At 38.0% G+C, this 22,329-nt stretch overlaps 1 protein-coding gene across 1 annotated transcript; it reads left to right on the top strand.

The window, feature by feature from the left end:
* Positions 1-447: 447 nt before the first annotated feature.
* Positions 448-22,255, top strand: LOC4329458 (DNA polymerase epsilon catalytic subunit A). The gene is made up of 49 exons (XM_015767677.3): positions 448-838; positions 1,516-1,581; positions 1,651-1,710; positions 1,813-1,908; positions 4,236-4,396; positions 4,651-4,739; positions 4,821-5,038; positions 5,602-5,688; positions 5,784-5,918; positions 6,298-6,420; positions 6,720-6,803; positions 6,972-7,136; positions 7,259-7,435; positions 7,609-7,722; positions 7,861-7,965; positions 9,005-9,123; positions 9,193-9,334; positions 9,410-9,504; positions 9,706-9,811; positions 10,074-10,153; positions 10,234-10,410; positions 11,777-11,861; positions 11,973-12,053; positions 12,157-12,300; positions 12,417-12,512; positions 12,603-12,803; positions 13,032-13,086; positions 13,172-13,314; positions 13,411-13,844; positions 14,366-14,507; positions 14,624-14,821; positions 14,905-14,979; positions 15,059-15,249; positions 15,645-15,816; positions 15,905-15,969; positions 16,595-16,727; positions 16,810-16,911; positions 16,996-17,079; positions 17,605-17,679; positions 17,767-17,826; positions 17,916-18,172; positions 18,509-18,557; positions 18,730-18,890; positions 18,962-19,028; positions 19,123-19,248; positions 19,371-19,541; positions 20,515-20,718; positions 21,008-21,114; positions 21,557-22,255. Exons 1-49 carry the CDS (start codon positions 620-622, stop codon positions 21,915-21,917), a joined length of 6,657 nt encoding a protein of 2,218 aa, XP_015623163.1. The 5' UTR covers positions 448-619; the 3' UTR covers positions 21,918-22,255.
* The last annotated feature ends 74 nt before the right edge of the window (positions 22,256-22,329 follow it).

Consider the following 22,329-nt stretch of genomic DNA (forward strand, 5'->3'; position numbering starts at 1 on the left):
GGAAGCATGCACGATTGAGAGAGTGAGGGGGGAGCGCATCCGTGTTGACCAGGGTTGTTGAAACCCGTGCTGACTCAACTTGTTGACCAGAAACCACCCCACAATATTATTATGGTAGTTGTTTTGTACCGGTTTAAATAATTGAGGGATGTGAAATACTCGGTTGGAGGGCTCCAATCATACTCGGCCCATGGTCGAGGGAGTCAAATATACTTTTTTCCTTATGGATTTATTGACCCCGAGAAGGCTTAAAAATCTGACCCATCATGTACAAGGCCTTGAGTAGATTGGGCCTCCAGCTAGAAAGCATAAAGTGGGCCTAGTCTTGCCAAGGGCCGTGGGCTGGGCTCCCAAGTTGAAAACAACGAAACCAAGGGACCGGGATGCAAAATGATGAGACGGTGGCAGCGCGCGGGAAAACCCCCGCCTCGCCGCCCCGGACTTGGCGCCCATTTCATTTCGCCGCCCCACCCAAAACCCAAATCTGATCTAGGGTTCCTTCCTTCTCCCCGTTCCCCCCCACACACAACAGCACGAGCGGAGGCTGCAGAGCCGAGCGGCGCAGGCGATTCTCCTCCTCTCCCCGCGCCCCGCGTACCGCGCGCGCGCGCTGGGGAGCATGGGCGGCGGCGGTGGCGGCGATGGTCGGCGGCGGAGGCCGTCGGCCGGAGGAGGAGGAGGGGGAGGGGGAAGGGGAGGCGGTTGGAGGTCTGGGTCGTCGGCGGCGAAGGACCAGCGGCTGCGGCTCGGAGCGGAGGAGCTCCTGGAGAGCAGGCTTGGCTTTGCGCCCTACACCGACAGCGAGCGCCGGCTCGGATGGCTCCTGACCTTCTCCCCGGTAAGCCCTCTCTCTGGGATTATTTCTAGCTTGAATTGGGAGTGAGTGTCATCTGGAAACTAGCGGCATAACTTTGTAAATGTTGGGACCTGCTTCTGACTTTGAAGTGGAATATGACTGGAGAAATGGGTCGATCAGTCGGAGTATGCAGACCAGGAAATTCGGGAGCCTCCTTTTGTTTTAGTTCAGTAAGCAGTAGGTGAAATCACTGAGCAATGCCGGTGGTGAGTTGCTGCTAACGTTGGTCTAGCACGTTGATTTGCCAGGTGGGTGTGGTGGGGGATGTTTGTCAAATGCTGTCACAGACTGCAACTAATAGCAACAGTCAATCCTTTGACGCTTCTAGATGCTCGTGGGATAATTTGTGACACAGTTATAATGTTTCTTTTTTTGGTAAAAAAAATAAAGTAGCTACATCATGGAGAAGTTGTTTCTTAAACGATTCTCCAATACAATCTCTTGACAATATGATAAAAACTGTGCTGCTGTTGCCATATCTGGTGGAACCAATGAACGCCCGCACTGAATGGATACACCTATTAAGCTTGGTGGTCCATCCACGTTATGGACAGATCCGTAGAAATTGGACAAGATTATTAAGTTAATCTCTCACTGTTTTGCAAAATGTAATCAACTACCTTTTTGTGACTTTCTTGATTCACCTCAAATACCTGCAGTCATCATGGGAGGATGAGGACACTGGGAAGATATACAGCTGTGTTGACCTATACTTCGTGTCCCAGGTAAATTGCAGTTATGGCAAAAAAAAAACTTTTGATTTGTCACGTCTAATCGTGTATGCTTTCTTGCAGGACGGTTCTACATTTAAAGTGAAATACAAATTTCCCCCTTACTTTTATGCTGCGACTAAGGTGAGCTTGAGCTTGTGTTTGAATCATAAGATGACTTTTAGTTTCTCCGTTGCTTGATGTTTCTTTTCAGATATCATATTTTGGAATTTTAAAATGTCGCAGGATAAGATGGAGTTAGAAGTCGAGGCATATCTCAGGCGACGTTATGAAGGCGACATTGCTGACATAGAAATTATTGAGAAAGAAGATCTTGATCTAGTATGTGCCTTGCTTTGAATGTTTAATTCACTACATTTTCTTTGCATCAGTAAATGCTATTGTTGTGATAAATTTGGATGGTTAAGAGTTTTGATCTTGTTAAGAGTTCTTCACCTGTGATTTCTTTTGTCCTTTTACCTTAGCTGTTTGTTGTAGAAGAATGATCATGTATGCACCATTGCACCCTTAAGATCCCACACACTTCATGTACAGTGCTTAGGATTACAATTGGACAATAATGCATATTCACATAAGATTATGCACTCAGACTCGTATTAGGCTCTAACTTAACATCAACAATTCCCCTAAGTGGTTTTCTACTCCTGTTTAAGCACCTACACCTGCTCTGCATCTCTACCATCACCATTATATTTATAACTTCCATCATATGACCATAACCTCTGGTACTTGGCCATGCGATTCTTCCACCAGTAGGGCTTCACCTCCAATGCCAAGTTCACCACCATGAACATATTTTTCTGCATGTCTCCCACAATCTTGACGATCTGCTAAGCATCAATCATTCATTCCCATGATAGTACTGGCCATAGTATCACAAACCAATATGATCAAGCACCAAATAGCAACGCAGATAATACCATACACTGGGAACAGCAAAGCACATTACATGTCCTCAATTGACTTCACCTGATCTAACAAGTAGCACTATCAGAACATCATGGAGCACAGATCCTTCCCTTCCTGTCTATTCCTCTTTCTCCCTCTTGGGTAAAGCAATAACTGATGAGGCTGCACAGCTTTCCTGTGAACAGTTCAAACCAACAGCATCAACCATCCCCAGTCTCCGCCACAGAGCACATGTCTCTATGGAGGATTTTGTAACATCCTGAAAATCCTGATAATAATAATACGTAAAATCTTGATCTTTTTAAAAACCAGGGCCGACAGATTAGGCCAAAAATCAAGCAGTAGCAGCTGACTTGATCTCCTGCTTGCTGTGCTTGGTGACTTGGTCTAGCATGTTACAGCTGTGGTGACCTGCTCCCACATTACATTGTGGTGGTTGGGTATGACCTAACCACATCAATGTCAGTGACAAGCAATTCATGCTGGGAGCCAACAGTAACCTGGTTGAGGAGTATGTCATGGACAACGATGGTTAAGAGTTTGGCAGAAAGTTGACAATGATGACTTGTGGGGTTGAAACTTCATTTTTAGTGAAAGGGGCTGAAACTTTATGGTGAGTTAGGGTTGGGACCCACCTTTGATACCATGTAGGAATTTGGGAAAATAATTTAGTGTTGTACTTGGAACCCCACTCTATTAATAGTGTTGGCTCTAAAACTAGGATAGACATTCACTCATAGCATGAACAGAGAGCAAGAGAAAAGAGTATAGCAAAGGAGCTACATTTTCACTGATCTCACTGGCATGCCCAAGACCTTTGTTACATAGGGATATATGTCTTTCTATAGGACTTTTAACTTGGTTTCTACAGTAACCGACCTGCTACAGTTACACAATATTACAGCTCATGTTACAACTCATCTAACAGCTCAAAACTAGCTATGCTACATAATATTGGAACTAATTAGTAGTGAAGTTCCTTCTTTCTCTTTGAAACACAACATAGCTCCAACCTATACACCGCTAGCTAGTAAATTTCCATTTTGATTACTCCATGCATGCTGACATAGGTTTTATACAGATAGCTGATCACCAATCCTCTAGTACTTGCATGTTCTAGTTAGTTCTAGTGAAATCTTGAAGCAATTCACTTAGTCTACATGCATTTTACCTTAGTCAAATTAAATTTGACTTCTTCTCAAGAAAACAAATTAATTTTCCAACAAATAGTACTTAGGATTACAGCTGGACTCTAGTATGGATCCATATGGAGCTTTTGACTTTGACTAGAAGTAACACTCTAACTTGTCAAATACCCATGCATTTCATTGAATCTCAAATAAACATATTATATGTTTATCTTCAAATTTTTATTTAAATCCTAGAAGAAAACTTATCTAATTTGTAACAAACAATATCAATCCATAATAACATTATTACAAGCACAGGCTTACAAACGACATACACAAATGATATACTTATTATCCTCGGGAGATCCAACCAGCTCAAAGGTGGTGGAGGAATGCATAGCGACCGCCACCACTAGCTTCTTTTATATAGTAGAGAGACTAACACTTGTTATGGTAGAGTAAGATTCATGGGTTGGGTGGTCCCTGAAAGCTTTGAATAGACTGGTTTCACCAATGTGCCAATGTTCTTATTCATATGCCATTTTTTATTATCTAGATTTGATTGGGCCAATTCTGGAAGGTAATTATAACTCTCTCTTTGTGTTTCAGAAAAACCACCTTTCTGGTTTGAAGAGGAAATATTTGAAGATCCAGTTTGATACCGTACAGCAATTAATGCGTGTGAGAAGTGACCTATTGCATGTTGTTGAAAAGAATGAAGAAGAACTAAATGCTGCAGAGGCATTTGAATCAATTTATGGTGTAAAAAGGTACCTGTAGAGTATAGTATCCATCGCAACAATTATGAGCTAAGATGCTTCTATATAGTATCCGTCTTAATAGTTATGGGCTAAGATGCTCCTATATAGTATCCACCTTTTTAGTTATGGGCTAAGATGCTTCTATGATGTATTTAAAGCTACTCTTGTTTGACTCTTTCCCAGTTAAGTTTGCGGTGAAGTAAATTTAGCTGTCATATGTGTTTTTTTAGCCTATGTTCTGATGATCTTGTACACTATGACAGGGTAGAAAGGCCACAAGATTACATAAATTGCATCATTGATTTGCGTGAATATGATGTTCCATATCATGTTCGTTTTGCTATCGATAATGGTGAGCTTTTTGTTTCTTGATTTGAATTTCTCACATGCTTATTTATCACTAACACTTTTGTTTCTCTAAACTTATTTGCAGACGTGAGGTGTGGACAGTGGTACGATGTTAGCGTATCTAGCTCTGATGTTTTGCTTCACAGAAGGGAAGATCTACTACAGCGTGCAGAAGTTCATGTATGTGCATTTGATATTGAAACCACGAAGCTGCCTCTGAAGTTTCCAGATGCTGAGTATGACACTGTAATGATGATCTCTTACATGATTGATGGGCAAGGATACCTGATAATCAACCGAGAGGTTCCAGATGTTCTTTTCTCTATAATCATTTATCAGATTTCAGCTTACTATGTTCAAATTATGGTTTACAAACATTCTTTTCCTGTATTCACCACCTGCTGCCTGGCTTCAAATAAGACCGATTATCTAGTACTCCCTCCGTTTCATAATGTAAGACTTTCTAGCATTGCTCACATACATATAAATGTTAATGAATCTAAACACATGCATATGTCTAGATTTATTAATATCTAAATGAATGTAGGCAATGCTAAAAAGTCTTATATTGTGAAATGGAGGAAGTAATAACCAATATGCTGTCCATTTTTTTTTTGCTCCAACTTCTGAAGTGACATGCAGTTATCTTTAACCTGCGTGAGAAAACCCTTTGTTTCTTTTTGTGGACTTCTGTGTGTAAAAAAAATACTAAAGGCCAAAATGTTAGTTGCCTTGTATACTTGCCAAATGATTTAATGATCACCTTGCACTCATGATTTCAGCTCGACCTACAATTCCTGATTGCAATTGCAAGATGCAAGTTTTCTAAAAGCAGCATGACATATTAGTTTTTCTGTTCCATGCAGTGTGTAGGGGAAGATATTGAAGATTTGGAGTATACACCTAAACCAGAATTTGAGGGGCATTTTAAAGTTAAGAATGTCGCAAATGAGGTATCAACAAATTTTTATATTTTTGTTCAATACCATTTTGGTTTTAATACACCCTAACTACTTCGTCAACTCCTTTTCATTTTCCCTCTCCATAGTTGGATCTACTCAAAGCTTGGTTTTCTCACATGCAAGAGGTTAAGCCTGGTATTTATGTTACATACAACGGCGACTTTTTTGACTGGCCATTTTTGGAGAAGAGAGCTGCTCATCATGGGATTAAAATGAATGAGGTAAGCTGTTTATTTCTCCTTAGGTGTCATTTCTTTAATACGACTCATGTAGTCCAATATCATAACTATGTAATGAGATGTCCAAAATCTTGGCCAACAAAGTAACTGCAAAAAAATATTATCTAAGTCATCCACAGACCACACTTCTGCAGCTAAGGCAACAAGGACTGGGATATTTTTAATTGCACCCTCTGTGCTGTCTCCTTTCAAAAAACATAAATGCTATGTACATATGTTTTAAATCTGCCTCTGCTGTTTCCTTTCAAAACCATGAATACTATGCACATGTTTTAAATTTGTTTTTGGTTTATATATTTCTTGAAATGCCAAACAATATATGATTTCATATCTTAGTTTTGTACCCTCTTTGTTCTTACAGGAGATTGGATTCCAATGTGATAATAATCAAGGCGAATGCCGAGCTAAATTTTCTTGCCATCTTGACTGTTTTGCTTGGGTGAAGCGAGACAGTTACCTTCCACAAGGAAGTCATGGTCTAAAGGTGATACATTATTTGCTGAAAGCCTAAAAGAAAATTACTTGTTTATTTTGTAACTAAATTTAAGCAACTGGCTATGTCTCAGAACTGAATAACATATCAAACTTGGATTTTTAAAGCAACTACATAATTTTGTAGTGACTGAGTATGCCAAAAAAAATCAGTTAGTGCTTTTTAGATAATCAGTTAGAGGTACCATTTCATTTTTGTTCCATTATGTGCTGCTTATCCTTCTTATTCTGAACAAGATGCTAGTACTTTCACTTTTCTTGATTATTTACTTTCCATTTTCACAATGACAGGCTGTTACAAAAGCTAAGTTAGGCTATGATCCTCTGGAGGTTAATCCAGAAGATATGGTTCGGTTTGCAATGGAGCAGCCTCAGGTGCCTTTAAGTTTGTCTATGATGGGATAGCATCATTATCAAATGAAATGTTTTAAATACATCAGCATATAACAACTAATGCGGAATAGTATAGTTGTACAAATTCTAGTTGTCTTTGTTTAACCTAGCATTTTCAGCTGTTCATTTTGTGTACCCTTTTGTTGGCAGACAATGGCTTCTTACTCTGTATCAGATGCTGTTGCAACATACTATCTATACATGACTTACGTCCATCCATTTATCTTTTCCCTTGCAACCATTATACCTATGTCACCTGATGAGGTTTTACGGAAAGGAAGTGGGACATTGTGTGAAATGCTGCTAATGGTCCAGGTGTGTTGACTGCTTAGTAAACTTTTCTGCCATGTTTTCTACCTTTTGAGCTAATCCTTGCATCTATATTCTGTCTTATGAAACTTTTCAGCTTGCTGACTTCATTTTCTTCTGATATATAGGCATTCAAGGCTAATATTATTTGTCCTAACAAGCACCAAGCTGATCTAGAGAAGTTCTACAATAACCGTCTATTGGAAAGCGAAACTTATATTGGTGGTCATGTTGAGTGTCTTGAAACTGGTGTATTTAGATCTGATCTTCCTACGAAGTTCCAACTTGAACCGTCAGCATGTGAGGTATCCTGACTAATACTATTCTGGAAGTGATACTTAATTTTAGCTTAAATATATAAATCACAGAAGAGATTTTCTGAGCTTTTTTATCTTAGTTACACGTTAATGTTGGCTCAGATTGAAAATTTATGCATGCACATTAGTATATTAACTCAATTGACATTTCTTTTTTCCAGCAACTGATTGCAAATCTTGATCGTGATCTGCAATATGCCATTTCCGTAGAAGGAAAATTAGATATTGATTCTGTCACAAACTACGATGAAGTCAAGGATGCCATTAAACAGAAGGTGTTATTCCAGCGCTATAGCTCATATGTTGCATGAACACCAAGATATTTATTGTTCTTCTAAGTTCTGACTATGGAAATATTATTTCACTATGTTCTGTAATTTGTATCGAGCTTGATTGCTGTGTCAAATTTACAGCTAGTTTCTTTGCGAGATCACCCTATTCGTGAAGAATGTCCACTTATATATCATCTGGATGTTGCTGCGATGTATCCAAATATCATTTTGACAAATAGGCTCCAGGTATTCTCTTGTAGTTTAATAAATACTTTAAATTCAGTTATTATCATAATGGCTGATTTGATAGTTCAACTTTACTTTCGTAAAGATCAAATGTGGTAGATACTGTTAAACATATTTTCCCCTTCCGGTATGGATCTTTTTAAATCCTAACTGTGTGCACTTGCTAACTTGTACTTTGATGAGTGACCTGTATCGATAGTCCACATAAGAAGTTAAATAGGCCATGATATGGTGATTGACATGGTCTAACTAACTTTGCTAGCATTTCTTGTCAGCTAGTAGTGATTTGTTATTGCTATCTGGTTGAGTTGCAGAATCTCTTTGAGCTCTATTTTGCTCAGCCATCATTGCCATATATAGAAAACACAAAGAAGTAATACTAAATTTATGCTGCTGCATTGCCAAAATTTCATGAAGGCACTGCTGAGTTACATGCCCTGACCAATGTGCCCAAAAGATTTAATCTGTCAGGGTAAGGCAGGCTGTCTACTCATATTTCAATCACCACTCAAGTCTAAGTCCCATTCAATCCTATGATGTGGGTTATATGTGGTGCGGTGCCACTGGGACACAATGCAAACTGGTCTCTGGAGTGCATTAACACAATAATTGATGGAGGCACAACATAGCACCTGAATTTTATACTCACAACACAACATACATCTATTTTTTTTCAAACATCAAAATACATCTATTGAGCCTAGGCAGATCTTGAATACTTGAAATAAGGGTCTCTACTCATGCTTTTATACCATATTGAGTTTCATGCGCAGACCAATTCATGGGAAGGCTCAAGTTGTTTAGGAAAGGTCGTTAATGGGTCCATACCAGTTTGAACTTTTCTTGGGTGTTTCTAGTATTAGTTATATGGCTGTTGATGAGAGTCTATGCTGATGAGACAAATAACTAAAGCCTCTTTGTGTCTATTGGCCTAAATTATGAAGGAATTGTTTTCTTTAAGAACATCTGGCTTCTTTTTTGTACATGATTATATAACTTAAACTAACCTTTGTTTTTTCCTTAACTCTTGCTGTATCAGCCACCATCCATAGTTACCGATGTGGACTGCACAGCATGTGATTTCAATCGTCCTGGAAAGAATTGCCTTCGGACGCTTGAATGGGTATGGCGAGGAGAGACCTACATGGCAAAAAAGAGGTATACTCTAGGAATCTATATACTTTGAAGTTGATATATTTACTGATCTAACAATATTCTGCTTTTTAGTGACTATCATCATATAAAGAGGCAAATTGAGTCAGAGATGATTCAAGCTGGTGGGGTGACACCTTCAAAGCCTTTTCTTGACCTCTCAAAACCAGAGCATTTACTAAAACTGAAGGATCGTTTGAAGAAGTACTGCCAAAAGGTGATATATTAAAATGCATGGATTAATTAAACCTTTTTGGTGGCTTGCAATTACTATACTTTTGTCCCAATGCAGGCATATAAAAGAGTAGTTGACAAACCAATTACAGAAGTGAGGAACGCTGGAATATGCATGCGTGAAAATTCCTTCTATGTAGACACAGTACGAAGGTCCGTCTGATGTTTATTAGTATATTTTAGTGTACTATGTTCATTGGATAGTTCATGGATATGTAACAGTGATTTCTATTTTAGCTTCCATAATAGCTCTTAGTGGAGCAAAGTGCAATTTTCTGGTTGATAAACATAGCATTGTTGGCTAATGCTTTCTTCAAGGTGCTCTAAAATGTGTACTTTGTTTGAAAATTCCAGCTTTCGTGATAGAAGGTATGAGTACAAAGGTCTTAACAAATCATGGAAAGGAAAACTGGCAGAAGCAAAAGCCAATGGAAATTCTATCAAAATTCAGGAAGCACAGGTTCACAATGCATTATTATATTATACATCAAGAAAATTAGATCAATACCATCACAAATGTGCAATTTGGAAAATGCCATCTATTATAAGGATGACATGTGGGGTCTGTGGCCACATGCCAGTAACACATTGGATAGTATTTTCCAACTAGGTGATTTTTGTGATGGTATCAATCAATATTATTCATTTTAGAGTTAGAGGTCTATCATGTGTTTCAGGAATTTTGAGAACTTTTTTGTTGCTACTCCTAATGATTTTTGCAGGACATGGTTGTGCTCTATGATTCGTTGCAACTTGCCCACAAGTGTATATTGAATTCGTTTTATGGATATGTTATGCGCAAGTAAGTGCAATTTATATAGAGAACATACTTTTTGTCTTTATGTACTATGATAAGGTAATGGCTAGGGCTTTCTGATTTAGGGGTGCAAGATGGTATTCTATGGAAATGGCTGGTGTTGTTACATATACTGGTGCAAAGATTATCCAAAATGCTCGTCTACTTGTAGACAAAATTGGAAAGCCACTGGAACTAGATACTGATGGCATTTGGTGTGTTCTTCCTGGTTCTTTTCCAGAGAACTTTACCTTCAAGACAAAGTGAGTACACTAGAACAAATAAAATGGTTTTCCTACAAGTAATTTGTTTATAATATATCTGAGATTTCATATTTATGCTATCATTAATTTTCATGACTATCTAGTGTTTCTGATGACTGTTTTGATTGAAGCAATAGATGAATGTAGAGCTTGCCTTGCTGGACTAATGTAACATTAATCCTTATTTGTCTACTTTATAATGTATAAAGGGCTTTTTCATGACCTGAATTTTGAATTTGGTGCATATGTTAGTGGCAAGATATTTTAGTGTACAACTAACATACTTCTAAATGATCAGTGTAGTTAAAGCCTTAGGTGCAAAGAGAAAAAAAGCCTGTGCCTTAGACTCTTGAAGTGCAATTATAAAAACATGAATGTTTACCCCTAGCAACGAAGCTTCTTGAAGCTATTATGACAAACAAATAGTTAAGAAATATATAATGTGTCGTAATGTGAGATTAGCAAACTGCAATTGAACAAGTCTTAGGCTGCTCTATTATACATAGTATACTTCTTTCTAAGATAGATAGAACAAGTGAGTGTGTTGTTGGGCCATATTTTGGGCCCATAGGCCAATATCCCTTCTCTAGTTTCTATTCTTTCTACCTGGCAACTAGAGGAGGCTGGAGCGAGCTTAAGCCCTCAAGGCACGCAATTCGCTAATGGTGCTGCACCTGACACTATTCAAGGCGATTCAGCTGCACTGCCCCTTGCTTTTGGGCCTGTTTGTGGGGAGCTTTAGATCCTATGAAGCAGCTGGTAGGAATCTAGTTGGCTTCTGGCTTCTCGTTCATTTTCTAGATTCTGCAACTACAGCTTCTTAGAATCTGGACAAAAAGCTGGATTGTTTAGGGGAGTTTATAATTATGGGAGAAGCTGCAGCTACCAAAAGCTCTTCCAAACAGGCCCTTTATACCTAGGCGACCGCTTTTTGTGCTTTTGGCTGCGCTCAATTACTACTGCTTCTAGTCCAAATACTAGGTAGTTGGTTTGACTTCGCACATTGTCCAACACACCGGTTTGACTACTCATTCTCATTATAACATGCTAGTAAAACAAAAGGTTATGTGCTAGTAAAAGAAAAAAGGTCTTGATTCTACAAACTAAAATATTTTTTTATGAGTGATTTATTTTATGTGTCCAAATCTAAATATGGAAAATATGTTAGTGGCCAAAATCGAAGAATGTTTGCTCACGTGAGTCATAAATACATTGATTTTTGGACTGGATGTAGACATGTATGTGAACTGACTAATTTATCAAAATTAATTCTAAGTGGTCATTTATGTAGTGTTCAAGGTGAATGCTCCGATGCTAAGACTTCATATGCAAATCTCTATGTTAACACTTGTCACTGATGTTTCAGTGCTGGGAAGAAGCTCACGATATCCTATCCCTGTGTGATGCTTAATGTTGATGTTGCGAGAAACAACACTAATGATCAATATCAAGTAAGGAATACAAGTGTTATTCATAAAGTTATTACATATTTAGAATGTGTTATTTTGCTTACTGACTATTGGAAAGTTGTTCACTGATTGATTTGTTTATTATCCTACCAGACATTGAATGACCCAGTAAATAAGCTATATACAACACACAGTGAATGTTCCATTGAATTTGAGGTAGATGGACCTTACAAGGTAAAGTACTCTAATGGGATCAGTGCTTGCGCTATACACTTTTCAAGTCTGAGTAGCTGATCTAATCTTTGCACAAATGCCACAATGCATGCTAAAATAACAGGCTATGATTCTACCTGCCTCTAAAGAGGAAGGGGTTCTTCTAAAGAAAAGGTATGCGGTCTTTAATGAAGATGGTACCTTGGCAGAACTTAAAGGTTTTGAAATCAAGCGTAGAGGTGAGCTGAAGCTCATCAAAGTTTTTCAGGTATGTGCTCCCTTTCTGTATCACTTGCTACTAGTCTTTGTTGCAAAGAGGGATACTGGGACTTTGCACTAGTTAGTTTGGCCAGTTTATTTATTAATTCTTATTTTTCTCTGTAGGCAGAGGTATTTGACAGATTTCTTCATGGTTCAACTTTAGAGGAATGCTATACAGCTGTTGCTTCTGTTGCTAATCGTTGGTTAGACCTACTGGATGTGAGTGGTTTGTAAAATTTTGAATGATATGCTCCAAATTCTAAACAATCCAACTGGATTGCATTGTTAAAGTACATTTTTCTATTGCAGAACCAAGGAATTGATATTTCCGACAATGAGTTGCTTGATTTCATATCTGAGTCTAGCACAATGAGTAAATCCCTAGTTGACTATGGAGAACAAAAATCATGTGCTGTAACAACAGCAAAAAGACTAGCTGAATTCCTCGGGGATTCAATGGTAAAAGACAAAGGGCTGCATTGCCAATACATAGTTGCCCGGGAGCCACAGGTAAGTACTGAATAGTTCAACAATTAACATCATGCACTTACCCATTCCTTTAAATTTTGATAGTTACGGTACCATATTTCAATTTTGGATAGTCACGGCATGTTCCTTTCAGTGGGCAAATATTCCCTTTATTTTGTTTTCATGGAATTTGTTTATTCTAGTTTTCATGATTTGGCTTGCTTTTTTCCAATATTCCTACTGCTTTGTTGACTTGCTGAAATCATGTAGGGCACTCCAGTGAGTGAGCGTGCTATTCCAGTAGCTATCTTTGAGACGGATGCTGGTATTATTTTACCTTCAAATCATGTTTTTGCAAGAGCCAAACTTTTCAATCACTTACATTCTCTTGCTATCCTTGTATCTTACAGAAATTGCAAAGTTTTATTTAAGAAAATGGTGTAAAATCTCCTCTGAAGCGAGCATCCGATCTATTGTTGACTGGTCTTACTATAAGCAACGCCTAAGCTCTGCTATTCAGAAGATTATAACGATTCCTGCAGCAATGCAAAAGGCAATATATTTTTTACTTGTTACTTTGATTATATTATATACTTTTTACTTGTCCCCTTTGATTTTCCATGACATTTGTGAAATCATGTTGCTACAGATTTCGAATCCTGTTCCTCGAGTTCTTCATCCTGATTGGTTGCACAAAAAGGTCAGAGAGAAAGATGATCGATTTCGCCAGCGCAAACTACGTGATATGTTCAATCCTTTGGAGAAGGACAGGGGGGTGCAGAATTTGGATGGGACAGGAGATATGGAAGATTTATTAACGCTGGATGGTGGTATGAGAAAAAGTCATGTACCCAATGGTTTTGGAAAAGAAAATAAACCAAACGACGCACCATCAACAGAAGCTGGTTCAAAGCATAGCAAGAATAAACAAAAATCTATAACTAGGTCAAATGAACCCCTTGCCGTACATATTCAAAATGATGCTGCTGATGAACAAGTTGATAGAAGTACTGATTATCAAGGATGGCTTGATGCTAAGAAGAGAAAATGGAAATATGTTCGTGAGCAAAAAAAGCGTCAAAGGTATACAAATTTATGTTGTACACAAATTCCAACTAATTTATGCTTGTAAATGATACTCCGTTCTACATTTTAAGATGTTTTGGTCTCTTCATCCTTGTCTAGATTCACTAACATCCATGTAAATTTGGACACATGAACATAGGATCTATGCATATCTATTCAAAACCCAAAACATCTTACAATGTGAAACGGAGGAAGGACTTATAGATTCAGTTCATTTAGCATTTTGTTCCTCTCCTAGCTCTCAAACAGACTACTAGACTAATCCTGGACTTGACTTCAAGTTTGTCATAGTAATATGTAGCGGTTTTAGGCTGATGATAGTAAGCTTACATTTTGCCAGCGTGAATCAGCCTTTTGAGCATCGCATTACCTTATAAATCCTAAGTTACATTGATATGATGGACTGGTGACTATTTTTCTTTGTATTGTCACTGTTAATATAATGGAGATTACACTAAGTAAACTAAACAGCTAATGGAGGGAAGTCAATGTTTATGTTTCCTTTTTGCATTTACCAGGTTGGGTGCTGCAGTCACTTCTGATGGTCCCACCAATGATTTGTTTTCTGCAAGGAATGTCGGTCAGTTACATGGCAATGCTAGGAACCGGTCTACATTTTTCCAGAAACAAGAATTGGCCCTCTTTAGATCACATTGGCAGGCATGCTACTTCTGCTATTCTATTATGCTATGTAACATCTATGTTATGATATTAATCTTTCAGTAATATATTCATTTACTTTGATGCCTGACAAGCTCATATATTGCCCACATCAGATAATACAGCTTGCTTCGAGTACATTGCCTGGCCACTTTTTTGCATGGGTTGTTGCTGAGGGGATCATGTTCAAGATTCCTATCAATGTGCCAAGAGTCTTTTACCTAAACTCGAAAGCTCCTGTCACAGAAGAGTTTCCAGGGAGGCGTGTAAAGAAGATTCTTCCACATGGAAGGCCATGTTTCAATCTCATTGAGGTGAAAATGTGAACAATATTTGCAAAATAACCAGGGGTGCAACTTGTCTTGTTTAAGAGAACATACTAACTGCTAAAATCCAGGTTGTAACTAGTGAAGAACAGTTCAGGGTGGAGGGCAAAAAGCTTGCTGCCCATCTTGCAGAGCCAGATGTTGAGGTTAGTAGACTTGTGTATGTGAGATGTAATCTTGTATGTTTTTCTTGTATCTACCTTATAACGTTGGAATTGCATCTAGGGAATATACGAGACGAAAATTCTGCCAGAGCTCAATGCCATTCTCCAAATTGGTTGTGTGTGCAAAGTGGATAAGTCTGCAAAAAGACGAAGTATCCAAGATGGATGGGATCTTGCTGAATTGCAAATGAAGACAACTGCAGAGTGTTCATACCTGGAACAGACCGTTTCATTTTTCTATCTATACCACAGGTAACCTTTTATGAGAACTTTGTAAATAGGTAATGCAGTATCCAGTCTAGCTTTTGCAATGGATTGTTATTTTTATACTCTGGAATACTATGGTACTATTGTCCATTTCTTTTCTTTATTGACATTCTATGTACTTTGAGTTCATTTATTCAAGCGCTATTATTACAGAGTCAAATACTAGTTCTTTTGTATGCTCTCTGGGTCCCAAGATTGCTCTTCCTAGCAGTTATTTGTGATAATTAATCCATGTTTATGCTCCTAAATGTATGGTAGAATAAGCATAAGTTACTCCTACCTGTATTTTACTAACCAATATTTGAAACCTTGACTGCACTCATACTTGATATATGGTTGTTTTGATTTGGAAACTGATCTATGGATTCTCTTATTTCCAGCTTGTCAGAAGGAAGGGGTGTATATGTCATGTACTTCCCTACATCTTTCAGAATACATGCAGTGGTTGTCAATCCGTTCCGCAATAAAGAGCTATCGCCATCATTTCTTGAAAAGCAATATCGAGATGCTTGTCAAGCTCTTGGCTCTCTGCATGAAAACATCACTTTCCTTGTAAGAATGAATTATCGTATCTGAATAAAAAAAAATTGCACGTGCTGGTTTAGCATGCTAACTTCTGACTATTTGATTCCTTCCATAGGTGGATTACCACACATCAATTGATGCAGGTAGCAAGCATGTGCAAAGAATGTTACTTGAATACAGGTATATCTCTTTCCGAATATTTCAACAATTCAACTTTTTTGTTGACTCTCCTTTTTCTGAGCTATGCATACTTTATTGAATTGCCTGAAGTATTTACCAGCTATAAGCAGGGTTCTGGATCAGGCTCTGTTTTTTAAGATAGTGTTTAGGACATCTGTCCAACGGACATGTCTGATAAACTTTTTCTAACCATGTATAAAAAAAATATTAAAAATATAATTAGATGAAAGTATTTTTCTTGAGAAATCTACCAATGCCATTTCACATATTAAATCTTAATATTTTTCCATTTATTATCGAGTTAATATTTGAGGTTTGAGTGCATCCATTGTAATCATCTATTTGCGAGTGGAGGGATCACTTTTAGAGAGGTGAACTGAACCAAGGTACCAATAATATGGACCAGACTGACCAGTTTGTAATTCAATACTTTTGTCTGGATTTTGAGTTTTGGTAGCAACCAACTGATTTTTGAGAGGTAGAGTACAATTCTTGCACTACTCGTATGATATTAACTTTAGTCTGTTGCTTACTGTAAACTGCATCAAGCAGTATGAAAATTCACCATGTAAGTGCATAATGTCATTTGTTTTACTTACAATGAGCTAAATGAAATATTTTTCAGACAACAACATCCTGGACCTGTCATAGGCGTCATAGAATGCCCTAAACTCCAAGCTCTAAAGTCAGCTGTACGGGCACTTGATGATTTCCCGTGTGTAACCATTCCTTGCAATGCACGGGATAACAACTATCAGGTACATAATGGGACACCATTTCTTACACTTCTACTTTCATTTCTTTCTACCTATCTTGTTTTTCTTAATCGTATTCGTCCAGGCTCTTGGTTGGCAAGCGACAGCTGGTAGAACAAGCATGCAACGTTGTGCTGCATCAACCCAATGGTTTAATGAAAGAATTTCACTTGCTAGATATGCACATGTAAGCATATAGTCTAGTATGAATTCCAGTAAGTTATTTAAGTACATATAAAAATGAGATGACCATCAATGCTTATGGAAACAGGTCCCATTGGGAAACTTTGAACTGGATTGGCTTCTTTTCACCGCTGACGTGTTCTTTTCAAGGGCATTGCGTGATCAACAGCAGGTTTGTCATATATGGAGTCAATGCAAATTTGTGTTTCTTTTTTCCCTTTCTAGATGTATGTGTGCATTGCCCACATTCATATATATGTTAATGAATCTAGACATATATATGCGTTTAGATTCATTAACATCTATGTGAATGTGGGCAATGATAGAAAGTCTTATAATATGAAACGGAGGGAGTACATTAATATCTCCTTCAGTGAATGCCAGAGCTCCTGGCCAAAATTTTAAAACATGATGAAGCTGAGGTGTGGGGAAAACACCCTCTCTGAAACCACCAGGAAGGGAAAGAACTGCCATTGCCTTTTGGGATCCAGTCTTGAAGAAATTCTACCTTAGGCTTAGTGAAATCTTGATCAGATTGATTTTATGTGCTAAAATTCGTTGGCCCTTGCTGTCCCTTGACTCCCTTCTCAGAATCATGTGCACAGAAATAGAAGAAATATAAATTATCCGGCAGTTATTATGGTATGGATCTTTTCTGAAATGTTTAAGCTTCTTACTAACTTTCTACTTGTGGTAGGTACTATGGATATCTGACGATGGTATTCCCGATTTAGGAGGCACATATGAAGGAGATACTTGCTTTGCTGATGAAGTAAGAAGCCTTTATTTCCTAAGGTTGCATGGTGCTTATCATTTACTGTTTCTGTGCTGCTTTACTAAATATGACTTAATTTTACAGGTCATCCAGCCTGCTCTTACTTATCCTGGTGCGTATAGACGAGTTGCTGTTGAGCTTAAGGTAAGCCTTTTCAACATACAATAAAGTATGGCATGCTTATTTTGTATCTTCTGGCAATTGAATTACATGTGCACATATTTCTTCCCCAGATCCATCATTTGGCTGTCAATTCTCTCCTAAAGAGCAGTCAAGTAGATGAAATGGAAGGAGGGCCGATCGGTAGCTTTGCAAATGACATGCCTGCTGGTCCAAATGGCACTGAAACTGAATTCGATGATGCTACCTTATGTCTACCTGCTTTCCAAGTGCTGAAGCAACTCATTCAGCGATGCATTTCAGATGCAGTATCTTCTGGAAATGTGTTTGCTGATGCAATATTGCAACATCTCTACCGTTGGCTTTGCAGGTAATTATTTATGTGTTTGCACTGGACCAGTTATTATTCCCTCTAGTAAAAAATGCATGCCATTTGAACAAACATGCAGCTGTACTTTTGAAACTTTGAGTATCAATATCTTAAATATTTAAGCTAGAAACACGAAAAATCATATCTAGAGATTAGTCTCTAAAAATATTATGATTTTATTGGGTTTTATGAATGTATACAATATCAATTAGTTATGAAAGTTGGACTTTGGATACTGCGTTGATACTGAATATGAAATGTATTCATGACCAGAGGGAGTGAATTTTTTTTTTAACTTTATGTGTTCTTAGCATGTTGATGTGTGTGTTTTTTCAGCCCACGATCGAAACTTCATGACCCAGCTCTCCATCATCTTCTTCATAATGTAAGCTATGTAACTAAGTGCACTGTCCTTTCTTTTGTTGATATTGCGAATCTTCTTGTCGTTCTGGTTACAATAAATATCTTTTTCTATTCATAATCATCTTACCTTTATTAGTTTTCTTGTCTAACTTTTCTTATCATGTCTTCTCTTTTGGATTATCAAACTTAATCAGGTCATGAAGAAGGTCTTTGCTCTCATGTTGGCAGAGTTTCGAAAGCTTGGAGCTAATGTCATCTTTGCGAACTTTTCTAAGATAATAATAGATACTGGAAAAGTTGACCTGTTGTCAGCACGTGCATACTGTGATAGCTTACTGAAAACATTGCAGACAAGGTACTGTTTGACCTCCCCCTGCAAATTTGAATGGGGTATCTCTTAGGTGAAACTAAAGTTATTTGTTTTAGGGATATTTTTGAGTGGGTGGAGCTGGAACCTTTGCATTATTGGCACTCCTTACTTTTCATGGACCAGGTTTGTTCATTTCGTTGCTGCCACAAATGAATTGTTTTATTCATTTTGCCCTTATAGAGTATGTTTTCACCTTCCATATTTTGTTTTGGTTCAGTATAACTATGGTGGTATTCAGGCTAAAATGCAAAATGCAACATCTGAGGGCAGCTCAGATGGTGATAACGATATCGACATCGTCTCAAGCTGGAACATAGCAGAATACCTGCCTAAAGCTACACAAGTCAGTTTTTTTAAGTCATTCTAACACTTGTTTGCTTCTGCTTGCTGACTGCAACTTTGGCGACTATCCTGGAATTAGAGTATTTGCTACTTTTCTGTAACATTTCCTTCCAAAAATTTCAGGATCACTTTGTCTTAATTGTATCGGAGTTTTTGTATGTTCCATGGAAATACATGAAAGAACAAGTAGCTCTTCGATCAACTACAAGGGATGAGACCTCATGCACACCATCTATAACAATCATGGCTGCTGAAAACCTTGAGGTTCAAGTCATAGGATATCTCCGTGATCAGGTGATTTTGTGGCTCTATAGTGCAATCTTAAATTGGTAACCAGTAACCATCTCCCAGTTAAATGAAAATGACTTGGTAGGAGCTACCACATTCAATTCTGAGAGGTTAGAAACTGTTATGTCAATTGGAAAAAAAAAGGAGAAAAATCTAGATTATTTGAAAATTGGTCAGATTTTGACATCTGATCTGTTTCAGTTGAAATATATTTTCAATCATAGCAATTAGAGTTGTATAAAAAATAAAATGTAAATACTGCAGTATCTAGTGTGGGTAATTCAGATAGTTTTTATAACAATTTGTTAGTCAAAGGTTATAAGAAATATATATGATGGGTTATGATGAAACTATCCAAGGTCAATCTTAATAGTCTGTTAAAAAGTTCAAATTTGAAATGCATGTTGCTCAATGTCAAAGTATATACTACCTCCGTCCTAGAATATAAGGATTTTTAGGGTTGGACATGGTTTTTTTTAGAACATGCAGGAGATCTGCGTATCACTTCATTAAGATAGAGAAGAAAAGGTGTACGGTGTTAGAGAAAAACTCTGACACCCACCCATCAAGGATACAACAGAATACCATACACCCAAAGGAAAAAAAAACACAAACTAGTGCAATAGCAGCCAAGTCCTAGTAAAGAGATCACGAAGCCTAGCAGCTCCTGCTAGGCACCAAAGAGCGCCCTCATTAGCGATGTCTCGGAGGACATCGGCCAAGCATGGGGAAGCGCCATTAAACACACAATGTGATTGGATGAGAAGTGGAGGTAGGTGGCAAAATTGAATGGTGGAGGGTTGTGATTGGTTGCGGAGAGAATGTTGGTGAAGAAGTTATATTTTGGGACAAGTCCTGAAGGCTAAAAGTTGTTATGTTTTGGGACGGAGGGAGTATATATTAACATTGGGACTGGGATTATCATCTAGTGCGACTAACATACACAACTTTAATCTGAATTCCATATCTGATATTGCAGATAAGTAATTACTTTGCAGACAAGCTTCTCAGGATTGTAAGTGATATACTTCATCATTTCAAAGGAAAAGGCAAGTCCGAATCAGTTGAACTTACAAACAGAGAACCTGATCCTCACACACATAAGGGAGATGCTGCATTAGAGTTCATTAAGCATATATGTGCTGTTCTTGCTCTTGATCAGAATGTTCAGCATGATATTCTGGTAATTCGCCTCTTAATCCATTGTGAACTGATGGTAACTGCTTTTACTGTAGAACTTGTATCCAAAAATATAATATTTTCTTTCACTGATGTGCTAAATGAGGATCCACTGTTCAAAATATATGTTGTGGTTTTGTGGAACTGCATGTATATCTTTTCACACCCATATTTCTATCTCTTCAAAACATAGGAGTTTCCTGCCTTGATTTTTGACAGTTTTTATTACAAAATTGAAGTATCTAAATTCTAAGAAAACTGTGCCACGACCTGACTTGAAAAATATCTGACAGAGAATGAGGAAGAACTTGTTAAAGTTAGTTCGTGTAAAGGAGTTTGCTCCAGAAGCACAGTTCCAAGATCCATGTGCCTCATTCACTCTCCCCAATGTGATTTGCAGGTATTACCTCTAAGATAAATTGTAGAAACTGTTTATTTGATTTCCATATAATCAACATTTTAAGATGTAAACATACGTCTATGGATACAACTGTGACCGATTCACTTAGGTCAGGTGTAGGTGATGCCATTTGCTGTAAAAGCATTATTGATTGCCATTTTTTTAAGAGTCAAAGAAAGTTATGGATAACAATATTATTGAAAACATGGTAATGTTTTGGAAGAAGGAAAATAAACTAGGTCAAAATTATTTTTTCCAAAATATGGCATGCTTTTGACTATATGTAATCATGTACTAGCTACTATTTTGTACTACCTGCCTACCATGGCTTATTCCAATTCGTAAAATTCACAAGTTTGTAAGTATTGGGCTGGTGAATAAGCACTAGTTTTCATCAACCCTTGATGTTACTAATTCTTACGTAACAACATCGTGTTTGCAGCTATTGCAATGATTGTCGGGATCTTGATCTCTGCCGTGATTCAACACTCCAAGGTCAGGAGTGGAGGTGTGCTGTGCCGCAGTGCGGGCAGCCATACCATCGTGAACAGATGGAAAATGCACTTCTACAGGTAGTCCGTCAGCGAGAGAGGCTCTATCACTTGCAGGATTTGGTCTGCCTCCGCTGCAGGCAAGTGAAAGCGGCACACTTATCTGAGCAGTGCTCCTGTGGAGGTGCATTCCGGTGCAAGGAAGAATCATCGCAATTCCTCAGCAAGATGCGGGTTTTCCTAAATGTTGCGGTCAGTCAAAAGTTCGAGCTGCTTCAGGATGTTGTCCAATGGATTCTAGAGGTCAGATGATGTTTATCACTACATTAGTTAACTTGACATAATATAGTTGATCTCTGATTTTGACCAGCTTACATAGACCAGTGCAGCAAACATTGTACAGAAATGGGTGTATAGCAGTACACTTGCAGTTTTCCATATTGTACTGTATTTTTTATTTTGGCTCTTTCATGCTGTTCAGTAGAACTAGATTGTCCCATCCTGTTTGGATGGGGCTTGACCTGCCAGAAGTGGTATCGAGGGTTACTCAAGGTGTATGTAGCTGTAACGTTAGTGCCAGCCTTCAACCCTGATTGTATATCGAGAATTTGTCTGTTTCACATATTTAAATGTGAGCTGATTCATCTTTATGTTGGATTTGTGTTCCTTTTTTTAATTGTTTGATTGATGCAGATATATTGCCATCAAAAAAAGTTGATGCCGA

Source organism: Oryza sativa, chromosome 2 (genome assembly GCF_034140825.1).
Source record: "Oryza sativa Japonica Group chromosome 2, ASM3414082v1".
Lineage (NCBI taxonomy): Eukaryota > Viridiplantae > Streptophyta > Magnoliopsida > Poales > Poaceae > Oryza > Oryza sativa.

Bases quoted from the DNA above. Each gene is read 5' to 3' on its own strand.
- LOC4329458 (XM_015767677.3), top strand. From the start codon at position 620: ATGGGCGGCGGCGGTGGCGGCGATGGTCGGCGGCGGAGGCCGTCGGCC. The intron at 1,582-1,650 runs GTAAATTGCAGT...GCTTTCTTGCAG, and splicing joins ACCTATACTTCGTGTCCCAG to GACGGTTCTACATTTAAAGT. The intron at 1,711-1,812 runs GTGAGCTTGAGC...AAAATGTCGCAG, and splicing joins ACTTTTATGCTGCGACTAAG to GATAAGATGGAGTTAGAAGT.